Source organism: Neopsephotus bourkii, unplaced genomic scaffold (genome assembly GCF_033783945.1).
Source record: "Neopsephotus bourkii isolate Nb327-2 ecotype Australia unplaced genomic scaffold, CSIRO-AGI_Nbou_v1 NB_1328, whole genome shotgun sequence".
In the NCBI taxonomy this organism is placed as follows: domain Eukaryota; kingdom Metazoa; phylum Chordata; class Aves; order Psittaciformes; family Psittacidae; genus Neopsephotus; species Neopsephotus bourkii.
This window is the reverse complement of record NW_026901808.1, coordinates 3,121,770-3,139,379: the sequence shown is the minus strand read 5'-3', so window position 1 is coordinate 3,139,379 and position 17,610 is coordinate 3,121,770. Positions and strand designations below refer to the sequence as shown.

General features: G+C 39.4%; 1 protein-coding gene across 2 annotated transcripts in view; it reads right to left on the bottom strand.

Annotated features, from left to right (window-relative positions):
* RELN (reelin) overlaps positions 1–17,610 on the bottom strand; it is a 290,067-nt gene that overhangs the window by 36,035 nt on the left and 236,422 nt on the right. For both annotated transcript variants that reach the window (XM_061366298.1, XM_061366299.1), the window contains exons 35-44: positions 16,812–16,952; positions 16,541–16,718; positions 15,020–15,104; positions 12,630–12,812; positions 11,025–11,196; positions 10,840–10,942; positions 8,266–8,495; positions 5,293–5,513; positions 4,165–4,312; positions 566–824 (exon numbers count right to left, since the gene is read on the bottom strand). In XM_061366298.1, the coding sequence (XP_061222282.1) occupies positions 566–824; positions 4,165–4,312; positions 5,293–5,513; positions 8,266–8,495; positions 10,840–10,942; positions 11,025–11,196; positions 12,630–12,812; positions 15,020–15,104; positions 16,541–16,718; positions 16,812–16,952 (1,720 nt within the window). The remainder of the gene's footprint in view (positions 1–565; positions 825–4,164; positions 4,313–5,292; positions 5,514–8,265; positions 8,496–10,839; positions 10,943–11,024; positions 11,197–12,629; positions 12,813–15,019; positions 15,105–16,540; positions 16,719–16,811; positions 16,953–17,610) is intronic.

The following is a 17,610-nucleotide window of genomic DNA, read 5'->3' as shown; positions in this document are numbered from 1 at the left end:
ACACTACTTAGAGCATAATCACTTTAGTAGGGTTTCTTGAGAGTTAGAGCAAGTCACACAAGCAATATAATAATCTTTATAGAAGTAAATCTGAAATACAAAACAAAATTTTGGTTTAAAAATTAGAAGATGGATATTGACTGTCATTTTTCTATAGGTTTTTCTGTTACATTCTACCAAGCCGATTACATGTTTGGATAGATTTGAAGTGAAGGTTCTTGAACTCAGACTTGAATGTTGCATAGTAAAGCCTTCTACAACGTGAACCAGGGGATCTACCACTGTACAAAAGAGTTTCCTAGCTCCAAAAGGCTAGGAAAATCTTTCATGCATGCTCAGGCATGGTCAGAACCCTGCATGGAAACCGTGTATTAAAAACACAAGAGTAGCAAACAGCAATTGTATGCTACTATTTTGCTAGATTATTATACTTCTGAAGTATCTTTATGCAAAGCAGTTTTGCTTGGCGCAGTGAGATGACATATACCAACCAAAGGGAAAAAGTAAGATGAAAACAGTCGAAAGGTGCTTATAAAACCCCCAAAGAACCAAGAGGATTCCTTACCTGGTCGATTACCCAAGGACTGTAAAAATGCCCATTCTCAGATGGTTGCCACCAGCGAAGCCGAGTGGAACTGGAACGGGCCTTCAAGGGAATTTCCAGGGCAATGTATCGTCCCACATTGCTGGAGTTACTGAAGAGGAACTCCTGGAGAAGGCTCCACGTGAGGCCCCCGTTGAGTGAATACTGCAGCAGCACAGGCTGGCTCCTGGGGTCTGGCACCCCCTTGCCACATCCCAGTCTCATGAAGAACTGCACAAATCTAACAGGGGGGAGAAATTACTGGAAGGATTTCTTTTCTGTAACACCCTACATAACCAACTAGAGACACCTGGAGTTTGTCTGTTGACTTAGCCCCGTGATTTCTTGCCGAAAGAGTCAGCTTTAGGAGACCTTATGATTGCCTTTTCAAAGCCTCCAGAATATAAGTGGACAGGCAGGTGGGATGACAAAAATTTGTTTTGCCTGTGTGGTGGTTTGCCAGGTAGAAGAGGCTGAGCAAAGCTTGACATTTATGTTTTGACCTTTTGTCTGCATAACAGATGTTGTTCCAAATATCTGGAACATAATCCTGGGTGAATTTTTTATCCCTGTAGCCCATGAGTACAGATTTTAGTGGCAGAAAAATAACAGTGCCCTAAGTAGATCACATTTTGTTATGAATTCCCTGAAATGCTTACATTCAAAACAAGCATCCCGGTTTTCCATTGGCATAAACTAGGGAAAATCTGGACAGGAGAACAAAGCAACATTCATTTTCAGGGATCATTTTGTCCATTTACTCAGCCTGGGAAATTTGTCTAAATCACACCACTTAGAAGTGCTGGCTTCCCTGAAGCCAGCCCAAGCCACCCAGGGACACCAGTGCTTTCATCCCCTATTTAATTGGGTTCTACAAAGTAGCACAATAGACTTGTATCAAACTGTGAAATTCTTCCTGTTAGCTGATGCTTATAAATAGCTCTACTCTGCATTTGGAGTGGAGGGAACCACTGCTGTAATGATATTTACCTATTGGACTCGCAGGGATATTACAAGTATTAATTCATATTTGCACAGCTTTTGCACAGCATTAGTGTTGTATCTGTTCTAATTATTGTGGCATTATTGCTGCCTGGCTCATGGTTAAATGAAACGGTGCAGAAGTTTTGTATCAGAAGTCTTGTTCTGGTTTGATGTGCAGGTAGATCCACTGGGACTGGAGGCTACAGAGATCCTGGGCAGACAAAGCTTCAATAAAACACCAGACCCACAAGTCAATTAATTCTAGTCCTCACTGCGACTCACCGTTTCTCTTGCTACTATATATAACTTTTGCTATAGATTGTATCTACCTCCATGTCCCAGACATGACATACTGCTTGTGCTGTAAAGGAGCACTGGGGACCCTCATTCATCAACATATCAACTGTAATGGATTGGATTCACTGCTGGCAAGTCTTTGTGCCTTCTCAGATTTACTCCAACATTTGCCACATAATTCAAAGGAAATAAACCCAAGTGACCTTGTCTCTGTTGAATCTGCTCTATGTGGATTGCTCTTCTTTCATCTGAATTTTAACTCGTATAGTAATAACCACCTCAAATATAGGTAATGTCTAGCAGATAAAAAAGTTATATTAAAATATCTCTCTTCTCATTCCAGATATTTTGCAAAGGCTCTGCCTATTTTGAGATAGAAAAGCAAAGTTTTCTTGCAGATCTAGTAACACTAAAACGTGTGGATATTCTTCTACTAATTCAGAATTGAGAAGGATTTGATCAGTTGTGATACTTAAAATATTCTCTCCTTACTGATATTTCATGCTGTGCAGTTTCAGTTACTGGTATGTGATGGTGATATACTGTCCCTTGTATTAAATGTTTTAAAATACAGATTTAATGTGATGGTAGTGGATAGAGGATTGCAGAATCCACTTAGTTTCAATCCCCTGGTGCCAAGCATGGCTTGCAGCACTAACAGACACCACTGCTCACGTGTGTACTTCAGAGGATTTCCTCATAGGAAAAGGGGAAGTTTTAATGTGACTACTGAGTCTAGTACCTTTAAAAGTATCTATTGGGAATGCTGGTTCCCATCATTCCTGGCATAAACTCAAACCCTTTGCCAAGTTCTGTGCAGAACTCAGCACATCTGTGTCACAGCCAGATCTGTTGCACTTTGCAGGTGGCCAATAGAGTCAGCCTGGAAATTAAGAAAATCCCACTGCAATTACTTAGGTTGCTAAAGAGCTGTTGCAGTCTGCCTTGCTCTTCAGAGAACATAGAGTTATTTGTTGATAACTGTTGTTTTTCATAAGCATAAACAAGAAATTAAATGTATTGCTTTGTTTGCCTTTTACTCAGGCAGAAGCTATTTATCTCCATATAACACCTTGAGGTCAATGTATGCAAATCCAGCTACAGACTGTCACGGAGAAGAGATAAATGATGGTTCTTTGAACACAAGCAACAAGGAAAACATGTCATTTAGTCTAACGGAGCAACTCACAAGACCTCGTGTCTTTTATTAAACAATCTTTTAATTTTAGACCGGTCTAGGAAATCAAAACAGTGCAGAGAATTTATGTTTGTGTTTACCAAGTCCTGAAAAAGGTTTGCTGTGAGGAATCTTACAAATTACAGGGATCTTTAATATTACACTTCACTGAGGGTTAGCTAACTGCTGATCTAAAAATATAATGGTTATAAATTAGGCACCTTTATTGACTATAATGCTCCGCAATCATTTAAAGCTTCAGTACTAATGAAGACAAGTAAAAAAGAGATAAAGTGCCTGTTAAAGTGTTTCCCACAGAATATTAGAGAGGAGTAGGGTGTTTATAAGACATTGGTGGAAAAAAAGTCCTGGAGAAAAGGCCATCTCTCCAAAGTAATAATACAATGATATAAGCTAAGACACTGAATACTTAAAAAACAATGCCTACTAGTTAGCATGCATGCAATTAAGATGTGGCTTAATTTATTTCATCTGAATTTATTTTTTTCATCTGGCTTGCTTAGCATGTCTCACTCATCAAATATCTACTCTGCAGGCTGTAATGATACAACATAATCTCTAAATACACTAAAAATATTTGTTTTTCAGTTGCTGTGCTCTGTGTAGCTGGTGACAGATTGATGGGAATTTCTCAGTGAATTATTGGAAACAAATGTGCACAAGAAGGGGAAAGTAAGCTTCAGAAATTAAAGAGTTATGAGATGATGAATGTAAGAGCTATACTGGCAGCAGAATCTCCTGTTTCAGCAATGGCTCATAATATACCAAACTGTAAGACAAGCAGAGCGTGTGACATGCAATCGATTTCTCATGTTATGCATTTAAGAAATAAACACTTGCACAAGCTACTGAAGGTGTGGCATCAGATCCTGGAGTTGTTCTTCTTATTCAAGGAAAAAAGTAATACTTACATGGTTAATCCCATTTAAGTTCAAGTTAGATTTAATTTAAAATGGTAACAGTGGTTAAAATTGAGTATTTGCTACAGCAAGGACCACAGAATATATCCGCTTGCCTTGAGCACAGTAGTGTCACATATGAATTACTCTTCAGTATATTATTTCTTCAGTGAAATCCTGAAAGAACTTTGAAATTGTGTTACCTGGCTTGTGACAAATCTAGGTCTCGAGTCATCAGCATACGTAAACCTTCTTCATTGAAGAAAAGGTTGTTTCCTCCAGACATGATACCACATTTCCTTGATGTCTTTCCACCACTCACAAGCAGGAATCTATCTGACTCCAGCTGACCTGAATACACAGTGAATACATATTTATGATTTACTCTAAATGTGCCTTCTGCAAGAGTACTATTTCCAGAGGATGAGAGCTAAATTAACATCACACGCAGAGTGAAGAAACACCCAGTATTTGCGATTCAATGCATTCTAGAAAACTGACATGAGTCAAAACAAACAAACCCAGAAGAATGAAATCTGGGATCTTATTCTCCAGTTACGCACAAGAGTTTCTACTTCATTTGTCTTAAGATACCAACAAAGTACTCAGGTCTATAAAGAAACTTTGGGTACCACATGGTAGCACCCAAGCAAGGGATGGCAAAAATAAAAATGAACAGCAGCACCTATGAAGGGATGAATTTTATTCACAGATGTTGCTTTATTCAAAATGTGCTCTTCTTGCCATGCTTTCTAGCAAGGGAAACCTCAAGGTGGTTTTAGAGCTGTGGACATAGATGCTGTGTGTGCCCAGGCAAGCATGAGACTTTGAGTTCCTTCCTGCTTACACTTGTGTAGGGTCTGCCATGCCTGCAGAGGAGTGGCCCTCAGCACTGAGACACACAGTCTGCTCTAAAACCATATTTGTCATATTAAGGCCACTTATACTTCCCATGTGAGAAATAAGACAACCTTAAAGCTCTCCACTGTTTGCTTCACTTGCATTCTGTCTGTACTGAAGTCAAACTACCATCATTTTCCTCTGAAATTATTTTCTACATGTAGAGTTTCAGGAAATTCTATGTCAGTCAATATCTTGTATTCCACAGCATTTGCAGCTTCACTATGAGTCGAACACTCCAAACCAACAGTGATAGCCATGAGACATTCACAAACTGTGCTTGAGAATGACACCTGAATTGCTTGGTTCATGGGAATAAATTATATTCAGAACCATGGAGGGGCGAGGAAGACTTCACTGTTTTATCCCTTGAGCCATGGGTTCCACTAAGATGGACAGGTAGAATTCAAACTCCCCCCCAAAAATGATACCTTCAAAATCATCCTTAAGGAAGTCAGCGTTCTTGGTACTTATTTTGCAGGTTGGTCCAGAGTAGCCAGGGTCACAGATGCACTTTGTGCCATTGATACAGCTGCCGTGCCCATTGCACATCTCCTCACACTGCGGGCCAATGTACACATTGTCAATGGCCCAGGTCACTGGCTGGGATCCAGCAGGGTAAAATCCTTGGTACCATCTGAACCTTGCCAACCTGAAAAGGCATAAAGGGTATGTACTTTAACTAACAGTTCCACCTTTTTTGTACTTCCTATATAAACTATACTATGTATATATGTTGTATTCTTTTTGTTGAAAATGGTTTGACAAATTGCTTAATTCTGGAAACTGACTGCTATACCTAATTCCTTCAGCACCTCATGCATCTTTATAGTGATATTCAACACAAGTACTGACAGAAATAAGAATAACATCATTCATTAATTGTAATACCAGAACTGAATGACTGACTTGAAAATGGCATTCCAAATCTAACCACTCTTCTCTGTTCTGTTCACAGGGAGGATGAATGGATGTGGTCTGAAGGATTCCCTTCTGTACAGTGTCTGGCGCAGACTGAGCCACTTTCACCCTCTCCTGGAGAGTGAAATCCTACATGCTGCCACCCTCTCTGTAGTGAGACCACACAGTGGAGCTGGGATGGGAGGATCTCACCCTCAGTTACATGGAAAGAAAATGTCATCTCCCCTGTCACCAGGTATTCAGCTTACTGTTGGGTAGCTTAATCTTCAAGCAGGCTGGTATTGCAAGTTGTTAATTTAAACTATATTCTCCTTTGGGTGCTGTTCTGTCATTTTTAATTTGCCTTCTTAGTGTCAAAGCTGCATACAAAGGACTGACTGGGGAAGGAGGGAAAACAAACTGAGATGGGGAAAAACACTTGAGAGACTGATTTTATTCCCAATTGAGAAAATGCTTTGAAGGGGGAAGGAAACCAGTAGAGTGAGAAGGAAAAAGCACTTGATTGCCTTCCATGTTTAACGTGTTGTGTTAGAGATATCTAAATGCAGCAGGTATTTATTGGCACAGGTAGATGATGAGTTTTTTCTCGTGGTTTGCTAAAAAGGAATTTTTATGAGGGGATTCAGGTGATAAGGGGTAGCTGATGGCTTGGAATGCTACTAAGAGTTTCAAGAAAGGTTCCAGAGAGCCAGAGTCCTGCTGGATGTAAAAAAACATTGATTTCAGTGTGCCCTGACGGGAAGGACACAAGTGTGAGGCTGGAGGTGTTGTAACCTCCTTTTTAGAGGAGATATCTGCCCCACAGGCTAGATTCATTCCACCCCAAGGCATGCCAGCTCCTTCCCTCAGTCTTCGGAAGGGTGAAACGTGACTGAAGCAGAGAGTGAAACACTGGTCTTGCTGAAGTCAATAGGGGTTTCTTTACTGACTCAATAGGCCCTGGGCTTTTCCTTCAGGACTTAACTGGAATACTTATTCTTAGTTACAGCTGCCTGCTGAGAACATATATTAACTTCCAAAATAACATATGTGGTGGAAATAACTGAAAATGTCTTCATCTTCTTTTAAATATAACCAAAACTCTGGGGATGAAAAGGGGGAGCGCTTTTTTAGAATTACACAAGCATTCAGGTTTGGATTTTCTTTTTTTCTTGTTATTCCAGTGAAATTTGGTAGAGAAAATCCTTCATCATCCCTCTGGCCCAAGAATTTCATGGCACTGAATGCCACATGGAAGCTGCTCTGTGCTGCTGGGTTTGGCTGGGTACCAGCAACTGGCTTCTGGCCTGGTGCATTGGGAAAGAAATAGGAGGGAAGGCAGGCAAACAGGACAGAAATACTCAGGAACAGAGGACTAAATCAAAACACTTGGAAAGTTTAAATGAGTTAGAAATCTGCATTGGCAAAATTTTCTTTTGAAGGGATGCATTAGTGGTTGTGTAAAGGGTCAAAGAGTTGTTGTGGAAAAAAACAGAAGGACAAATGGGCTGCTGCAAGAGATGGTGACCTATTCCATGCTTGAAATGATAACTGTCATAAATCAGAAGTTTCAAGTTTAAAATTTAAACATCTCCTTAAATAATTAAACATTCAGGCTTTCCAAGTTTGGTTCTCATCTCTTGTATAGGTCTTTTCATACTTTCAGAGGCAGACAGGGGGGCACTCATTTAGTGGAAGGCCCGTTGCACGCAGTGGTTTCATAAATACTCCATCTCTTAGTTACATAGCTCATTTTCATTCTTATGTGCTACAGTTTAACCCTTAATGATATGATCTCCTACATAAACTGAGTTGATGCTAGCAGACAGTTTCCCCTGAAAAAATAATCAGTACTGTTTTAAACTTTGAAAAGTTACATATTATTATTATGCCAGCTAGCACATAGTGGTTTTCTATACTACATATCTGTTAGCATCCAATCTGGTTTGTTCCACAAACTTTCAGTTTCTAAGTGACTGCAGCAGTTAACTTCTTAGAATCAGAGAGATTTACAGCTGCAAGAAAACCTGGAATATTTAGATCAGCCCATTTCCTTACCATGAAGTAGAATCAGGTTTATACTAGCTCATATTTTACTGCATTTTATAATGACTCTCAAATTTCATGCAAGAATATCCATGATGAATTCAAATAGCTAATGCGCTGCAGTAAAGAACATTCAAAACTCTTTAAGGACAGTCAATTTTGCATTAATTTTACCATGAAATACACTTCCATGAAAAAGTCACGAATCAGAAGATATATGGATAAATAGGGCATAATCTATGGTTATTCTACATTAGCATTAGGCACAACACATTTTTGGGAATCACCTGAACACTAACACCACTCAGGACAAAAACGAGAAAAAATGGTCATCTGCTTTGCTCTGGTGCTGCAGGTCTTACGCACTGCTCTTGTGCTTGGGAGAACATTTTGGATGGAAAACAGAAATAAAAGCAAACCAACAAGCAGCTGGGCAGAAATAGGAGCTGGACACTTACCCACAGAGATGCAGCTTTCCAAAGTGAATGACCTCCCTTCTCCAGCCCTGCGTGGTGCCTGCGTAGTAAGTGCTACTTGTGTGATGCTCAGTGGAGCACAGGGAGCTGAGGTGGCTGCTACTGCTGTAGCACAAGGGGAGCAGCAGGTGCCAGGTTGCCCCCAGGTCTCGTGAGAACTCCAGTTTCACCGGGTCAGCAGAGGAGCTATCAGTGGTGCAGCCGATATTGATCTGGGGGCCAAGACACGAAATGCAGAAGATGACACAGGGCAGGCTGTGGGGCTCCTAGACTTAGTCAGCCTCCCCCATTTGGTACAGTATTTATTTAGCCCAGGAAAACGGTGATTTGGGAACTCATTTAACAACTGGGATGATGCATTCAAGACATGCACATGAACATGAACTCTTGGGTACTGCCCTACCTGTCCATGGGCATATTGCCCTCTGGCATATCACAAAATGAATGTAATATGAGATTCCGAACTACTTCTATTAAGAGAAAACAATGAAATTAATTAGACAAAATCCCAAAGGAGAGCTGCTAACATTGCTGGAGCAAATGCACCAGCTCTTGCAGTCCTCTGGCAGGTATTGAAGTAATCACAGCACCAAAAAAGTGTGCATTTTTAAAACCAGAAGTATTAAAACAAAATGTGCAAATGTAAACTTTTTGTTAAATTGCTGAGCTGCGCTATGGTTGCCTTTTATGTCACACTTCCAAAAAAAACCCCTCCTTGTGCCACATATTGTGTGCTGTATCATTTCAACATGTTCTTCAGCTTTCCTACTCACTACACAGCACTAAAAAGAGTTTTATAGCTGGACTGAATTTAGATTCAATGTCACACCAAAACATAGCTTGGCAGGGTCAAATTCCTCAGGGTGCTCTTACAAGATTCCCAGTGTAAAGAACAGTACAAAAGGTAGAAACCTTACACAACCACCATTCTACAACTGGGGAAAAAAAAACCAAAATGATGTTTTGTACAGAATCTGAGACCTCTTCATGCATGCATTCAGTGCAAATCAGTCTTTCACAGTGATATTAAGATGTTCATTTAGTTTCAAATTGCTTATATAAAAGAGGAATTGGTTCCCTTACAGGATGACCCTGTTATGTAAAATAAAATGTAATATACTTACCATGCAAGAAATAAAAGCCATTGCTGATGAAATACAAAGTCTGTACAAAAATTACGAAACATTTAAGGGTTTTACATATCTCTGTAGTGGGTTTTACATATCTCTGTAGTAGAAAATCAGTGTGTTTCTATCATGCTTCTCTGTAATGAAAATCTATGTATTTCTAAAACCCAGTAATATTTAGAAGTGTGCATGAATGTTTTAGATGTATCCTACATCGTATTTCCTTCACCACTCTTCAGCACACATGAATCTCATCAACCTGCAGTTGACTAGAAGGGCTGTCTACTCATCTGGAAGCTTAGAGAAATGCTTAAACCAATGTAGGTTTTGACTCTTGAGACATAGAGAGAAACTCTACTGCATTATGCATAACTTCTTCATTTATACTAATGTCCTCAAAAACGTGAGCTGGAAACAATGTTATTACCACATATGGAAGTAAGCATGTAGACTTTATGAGGTCAATGCTCTGAAGACTCACAAATGTCTTAAAGTGACCTCGAACATTTTTGTTCTACAGGCTGAAATCTATATTTTCAAACAAAAAGTGGTTTGCAGTCAATAATTTATGAATTAGATGCATGACGAACTGAAGTGTGCAAGGGTACACAGCTAAATCTAGCTTTCTTGGAAAACTCCTAGTATCATTCAGTAGTTGCTCATAAACTGGTATCATTTGCTGTTTAACGCTACAGCATGCTGTCTTTGTTGAAACCAGCCTTGTAATCGCAGCATGGCAATTTACATGAAAGAATCCTTTACAATTTCTTACTGACAATATAATGACCTCTCTAAATTAATACATACTAGGCAAAATGGTTAATCCTATCAGAAGCCGCCCTAGCCAATGTCCAGTTTGGATTTAGACAATGAGCCAGAAGACTATGCATTGTCGTTGGGGTACCTGTTTCCACTAACTGTATGTGAAGCACAAAAAATATGCTCCTCAGCTTTAGATAACTCCCTAACATGGCATGAATTCATGTCATCATAGCTAAAGAACAGCTTCCACTACAGCATCTATGAAAGCATAGGCAGAAGAAAAAGGAAAGCAGAACCTTAGCTCTGAGAAAATGCAGTTTAGCCATCAGGTAGGAAAAATGAATTTCTAGTGTCACAGATGAAGTCCATAGCTCTCCATTGGGTCAGGTTGTGGAAATGCTGCATACTTAAAATAATAGGCATGGACAAAGTAGTAGTTTAGGCAAGAAAGTAGAAGACTTTGAGGCAGAATTTTCCCTTATCTCTGTGTTAAAAAGCTTCATGATATACCCACATGAGAGAAAGTAACATTAAAGCAATTAAGGTGAAATTATACAGGCTTTTGTACTTGACAATCTTAACAGCTGAGCAAATACACCAAAGAGCAGAACCTGAAAGAACACAACTCTCTAAGCAAAAGGCAAAATAACTTTCTGAGAACAAGTACCTCAAATTGGATTATAGTGTTTTCATTTACACTCAGGTCCCTTGTTGTGATGGAGTGTTCCCCAACTTCATTTGAAACAAATACCATAGCTGAATCTTCTTCCCTGTAAGGAAAAGAAAGCAATACTTTAGATTCAGTTTATTACATTGTCACTTCTTTCTAATTTATTGCTGAGAGTTGCTTACGGAGCTCCTTTAGATGAATATGGGCAATAAAGCCCAATATTTCCACCAGGATAGAAAAACCAGTTGTCCTCTTTGGGACCAAAGTCAAATGTATCTAAAAGGATCATGGGGTTCTTTAGGTTATTTCCATCAATAATGAAGTCATCAATAATCCAGATTTCTTCTTTTTTGCCTACAAAGAAAAAGGGAACATTCCTATTAAGACCTACTACCACTACTATTAGAAGGCAGAACAGTAACCAGTACTTATGGATTACAAGGAGAAAAGACTGGTAAAAGCATGGCTTCACTATTTTCATTTTCCATGAAAACGGACATGGAAGATGGAAAATTTTCATTTTCCATTAAAATAATTCCCATACTGCTCTGCAGCCTGACCCTACAAAACTAGCTTTTATTCCGCTAAAATTTTTAGAAGTCACACCAAATTGGAAGAGTGAAAAAACTGTGTTGAATGATTATCTCCTGTTTAAAGCACATTTACTTTTGAAACTCTAGCATCAATGTCTTCTTTCATTAAGAATCATCTAAAAGAGCAGTTGCTGTAGAGCCCAAGCAGTCTGAAAGGATATTTTCATCCTATACATTTTTCCCTGGACTTAGTAGTTTGTGCTGGCTGGCAAGAGCTCTTTGAGAGAGAAGGAAACTCTGAGGGACCTTCTCTCCAATGGATTATGAATTCAAGTATGTTGGAAAACTGGCGCTTTCAAACCGGAGATGAAAGAATAGATTGCCAGATCTGCTGTGTAACTGTGTTTTCATCTATCTAAAAGCCTTTGTGTTGATCGGAGAAAGTCAAAAGGTTTCTTTTAAATAAAATTCCTGCTTAAGGGTAGCCTCCACAAGAACAGTTTAGTCAAGCGTTTTAGGCAGAACCCATTAGAACAATGAACTAGAACTAGATTCTTAGAACCAGATTTAAATTTGTTAGAGGTGTTCTAGGAATACATGACTGCTGTACTATTGTGTCTAAATGATCGCTGGGATTCTTTAGAGCCCTTACAGTTAGCTCCTGCTAAGATATGTGCTCAGAGTAACTGAGAGCAGAGGATAGCTTTCTTCAGCTTCATCAGGAGGAATGAGCTGTGTTCATCTTGTGGTTTTCTACAGTTCTTTACAATTTAATCAAAAGATTAACTGCTTACTACATACTCTTTCTAAATAGCTTTTTAATGCCTAGTTAATTCTGAGCAAGGTAGGCCTAGTTCCAGTTTACACTTGGGACACTTTTGTATAATTGGAGCATTCTGATGGGGCCTCAGTGTAAATGAGAATCAGGTCCATTAAAAATAATGAGAAGAACCTGAGTGAAGTTAACAATCAGTGTTGCTTGATCTCCCAGGCCCTCCAGGACCAAAGCTGATGGTAACCTTCTGCATACAGTCAAGGCGTATTAGGTTAAGGTATGTTCACTTCAAAGCATACAGCAGCAGGAGTTCTAAGAACAGTAAACGTAATCCTGTGATAATTTTAGTTGAAGGAATTAAAATATAAGACAATATGAATTAAGGGTTTCTATTACTGTTGAGTTAAAAAATCTAGCCTCTTACAGTTCCTGAGCTGTACAAGTGTGGACCTGGAGACCCATGGCTGTCTCTTCCTTACCGTTGTTGTAAGGTTGCCAGAGCCTGAACCTCGTTGCATTGCTTTGGGCTGCATAGGGCAGAGGAACATTAATAAAGAGGACATCTGTGGTCTGCGTGAAGTAAAACTCATCTATCAGGTGCCAAATGATGCCACCGTTGACAGAATATTGCAGCAGGATGGAATGAGACCTCTCGGGGGTGCCTGGAGCAGAAAGGACATGCATTTACATTCATTATAATACAGATTTAAAAATTACTGGCTCAAAAGCAGTTCTTCAAGTGTAAGTACAATTGGGTTACTCTGACATCTATTAGAGTATGGACTTCCTCTAATAACAACTTAAGCTGTTGAGATGTTATATGTGTATTGTACACAGTGTATTGTACATATATATCTTCCTGTGCTTTCCCTTGTTTGTCCGCAAAATAATAATGAATTAGAGGCTAAATCTATATTGCTGTTCATGATATGTATGCTCACAGTTAATTACTTACATGAGAACCTACCTCAGTGCAATAGTTTTTTAAATTAGAACAAACCAGCTCCTACCACAGACATTTTTTCAGAAATTCAATATTTATTTGCTTGTTTTTCTCAGGTAGCAGACATTTTCATCACCCTCTGTAGCACCCACAGATAAATACACAGTGCTGTCCTCACAAATTTATAATCCATGGCTCTGACTGCAGACACCAATATGAGCCTATTCAAGCCCAGAAATCCTATAATTGACAGAAAGCACTGAGGATCTTAAATAGCATGTTTTAACAATAACAACAAAGAGGCAATATTCTGTGCTTTAAGCTGGGCCTAAAAATCAATGGTGGAACTGAAAGTAAAATTTTCATTTTGTGACTGCTAGTTCCTTCTTTTTTTACTTCAAACCTTAAAGAGTAAAGGCTCTTTACAGCCCAAGCTATGAACAGGCACTGGTTAGAGCCCAGTACTCGCACTTGATGCTGTACAGGCTTAGTCCCCAGTGCATGTCTGGCCTATGCCTGACTTTCTCACCAGGAACATCAGTGTCTGAGTGACAGTATCCCTTAGCTGAGCTCTCACTCAGACAAATTTGCACTCCCCATTCCCTTCACAGTGTGGCCCAGTGATGGCACATCCCCAGAAACTCAATCTGAGGGCAGCAAAAGGACTAAGGGACAGTTTCTTCATCCTTGCCTCACTGTGTACTACTGTGCAAATTTCTCACATGTTCTGCTCTTAAATTAACTAAATGTGCTGAAGCCAACATGCCTGATGTGCATGCTCCTGCTCCACTCTGCTCCAGCGCAATGTCTCTCTTCAACCAGCATGTGTGGAACACAGCAGGGAGGAGACTTTTGCAGTCAGGAGCTGATTTCAGTTTATCTATGCAAATTAACAGTAAACAACACATTGGTCCTACTGCTTACAGATGAGAGATGTGCCCAGCTATATTAATTTGCATTCAATATTAGGGAGCTTGTTTGGACTAAGTCCTGGGTCCAGGCCTAGGGCTAGTATTTAATGAGAAAAGATTTCTCATGGAGTTTCACTGCTTTACCTTTTATGGGCCAAGTGTCAAAATCCAGCCTTGAGCCTTTGGCTATTCTGCCTTTCAGAATGATACTTTTTAATCATCGTGTTTTTTGAATATTTTGGCAAGAATTATGTGTAGAAATGTTTCCAAGGCATAGCTTAATTTTTTTTAAAAAGAACACAACTCCAAAACAAAACGTCTTCAGAAAGATTTTACTTTTAAACATAAACTATTGGACGTATTATTGTTTTGGGGAATGTTATGGTTTTCAATGTTATTATTTTCTCTCTTTTCCAGAAAGTACTTAACAATGGTAACAGATAGCTGGTTTGAAAATACTTGTACTTGGGGAACTGTCTTGTTACACCAACGTGTAAAGTTGGCTTGCAAAGTCTGACTATTCTTCATATGCAATTGAATAGAATTATGGCGTTTTAATCATCCCTAAGATACCTAAGGAAGCCGAATTATAAGAGCTTTTAATGCAGTAGACTGAAGCTTGGAAAGGAAAACCCAGTAGCAGTTCCTTATTGGTCTCTGATTTACTTACGGCACTTTTATGACTTAAAAACCTGATAAATTATTATTTTTTTCCAACAGTGTGCAAAATGCCTAAAAAATCTTGTGCTATTTTATTTCTCTTCTGCTCTAAGACTGTACTAGCTGATGCTGTTTTTGACACCACCACAGTTTACTTTTTCCTTAGGAACTGCATAGATGATCATGTAGGCTGGTAGCAAGGTAGGGATAATGCAGAATCTCAAACAAGTTCCCATATTATCTGTCATAAACTGATGTTCAACACTGATGTTGAAAATGTAAATCCATATTCTTTTCTGTGATGCTACAACACACGAAGAAAGCAGAAGTGATAGGAAATCAGCAGTGATCTTACCTTTGGCAATGAATTTAAATGAAAACTGGATGTACACAGTATTAGTGCAATCTAGATCTCTTGAAACAAGCATTCTGAGTCCTTCCTGCAAGTACAGAAAATAGAGAGTGAATCTCAGTTCCCATTATCGAAGATGCTCTGCAGCTTACTATTATCTGGATGTTGTCTGTAACTGATTGCTGGTGGCAGTGAGAGGGGGAGAAATTTCTCCTAAGCAGAAAACAGGGACAGTGACAGCCTTGGCAATGCAAGCCGTAGTAATGGAAAGAGCTAGATATGGGTGTGTGTCAGCACCAGAGGCACACCTACACTGTAAGGTACAGACACAGGTACAGCTCATTCAGTTTATGCTCTGAACCACTGGGATGTGATCTGATCTGCAGGCACTGACTTACTCAATTATTGAGTCCAAGCTAGTATACTTCTTTTTTTGGCAAATTGTATGGTAGCCAAGCACCCTCATTTCCAGGCAGGAAGACTCCCTAAGAGCTCTTTTCTGTCCCTCAAAAAATATTTTGCAGAAATATCCTGTTATGGTGCAACCTCTTGATTTAGAGCAATAAAGAAAGGGAGCAGACAGGAAACCTCACAGTGACCCTTAAGGCCCTGTCCATCTCTGAAGGTGAGCTCAATGTTGAGTGGATCCTGGGGCCAGAGCCAGTCTCTGTTTTCCAGAGATCTGGCAAACGACCTCTCAGAGCCTGCCTCTTCCTCAGACCCATTCCCCCAGGGAATGACCTGCAGGAACAACTAATCTAGGTTTTAGACGATTCACAGCCTGTGATTTGTGATTTAAATGATGATTTAAAAGAGGTTGAACTGGAGTCAATCTTTTGCAAAGAAATATTTCTAAAGAATTAATTTCTACACCAAACTTTTTTAAACCTTCCTTTTTGGGAGCACATGAATTCACAGTGTCATAGGAAGAGTCATGTGTGACCTTAAAATTTGTGTTCTTATGTGAACAAAAGTCTTTCTATGGTGTGTTTTGTTGAAGAACTGAGAAGATCAGAAAATGTTACATTTCCTGGCCTTTTTCAACCTGTAATTAACAAAAAAACCTGAAAGACCTAGAAAACTTCAAAATGATAGAATTAAGTAAAACACAGGCTAATTACTAATTACATAAGCTTTGATTATATAGACTACAGAATAATTTGTATTATTTGAGATACTCAAAAGCCAGTCAGGGGATTTCAAGACACAAACCCAATCAATTGTGATGTGTACCATATTTCCAAATCACCCACTTGGCCTCAGGAATCTCAGCCACAGAGTTTCATTCTTTTCCTTTGGTGGTTAAGGAGGAATTTATGCCATAAATAAAAGTAATGGCCAACAAACCCTCTTGTTCATAAAAACCAACTGTGACAAACGTGGCGCATATTTAGGGCAGGAAAAGATGAGAGAAATTAAAATGCCAAATTTGAGCCTAAAGACTGACATAAACAACAAAAAAATTACTTTCTGTTTTAACTCTACTGGGTTTTATTCATGTTTTCAATGTAAGCAATCTCTGACCCCTTTAAAAATGAGAGCTGTTCCAGACTTGATGGTGTCACCATTCAGGTTTCCCCTCTCAGCACCGTAGACCTCAGGCCAAAGGTCTGGATGCAAGTTACCATTGAAATCATCCTTCAGGACAGACGGCAGAGGAATGACAGGGACACAGTACGGACCACCAAAGCCTCTGTCACACCTAGCAACAAATCGGGAGGAAAAGGTGTTATCCATCTGGCCTAGATAAAACAACATCCTTTCTGTGAAGCAGGTTAAGGAGGCTGCTACTTACACACAACGACCTGCATCACAGATGCCGTGGCCTGAGCACATCCAGGGGCACCCTTTAGCCAGGACCACGTTATCAATAGCCCAAGAATCAACACCAGAAGCATAGTTGTACTGAATCCATCTGAATCGTGTTCTGGGAGAGCTGGAAAAAGAGTGAATGTATTTCAGGCTTCAAAATGCATGCTCCGCATAGTGCTAAATAATAAAGAAAATCTCATGGACTTTAGGAGAAGAAAAGCACATTAATAAGCATAACCCCTGTATTCAGAAATGATTCATATTCCAGTTCCAACTGGAAGTTTCAATTTCTTAGGTTAGTTCTTTAGGTAAGATTGCAGCAGACTCTAAAGGAAGGTGCCCAAAGTGAAGATTAAGGAAGAACATTGCTGCGACTCTTGCTGGTCATAGAGTGCTTTGAAGAATTACAGAACTATTGAGAATAATGGTAAGCAATATCATCATCTATTATTTCTAAACTAGAGCATAGTTTTATTCAGAGAGATGGTTTCCAACGTACCTGCCACCTCCATTTACAACCATGTGATACCCTAGGAGGCAGGCCGAGCTCTCCTCCTGGTCAAAAACATGGAAGTGGCACAACCAGTAACATGTGTTTTGACTTCCTGAATGCCATGACTCGCATGCCATTGGATGACAACTTACATGCAGTGACAGAAAATATGTTTATACGAAAGCAAGGGTCAGGGCATTAGTTCTTGCTTCTTACTGGGTAAATGTTAGAAAAGCTTGGTTTAGCATTCCCATTCTTGCTATCACAGATTATAGGCAAGACTTCAGAA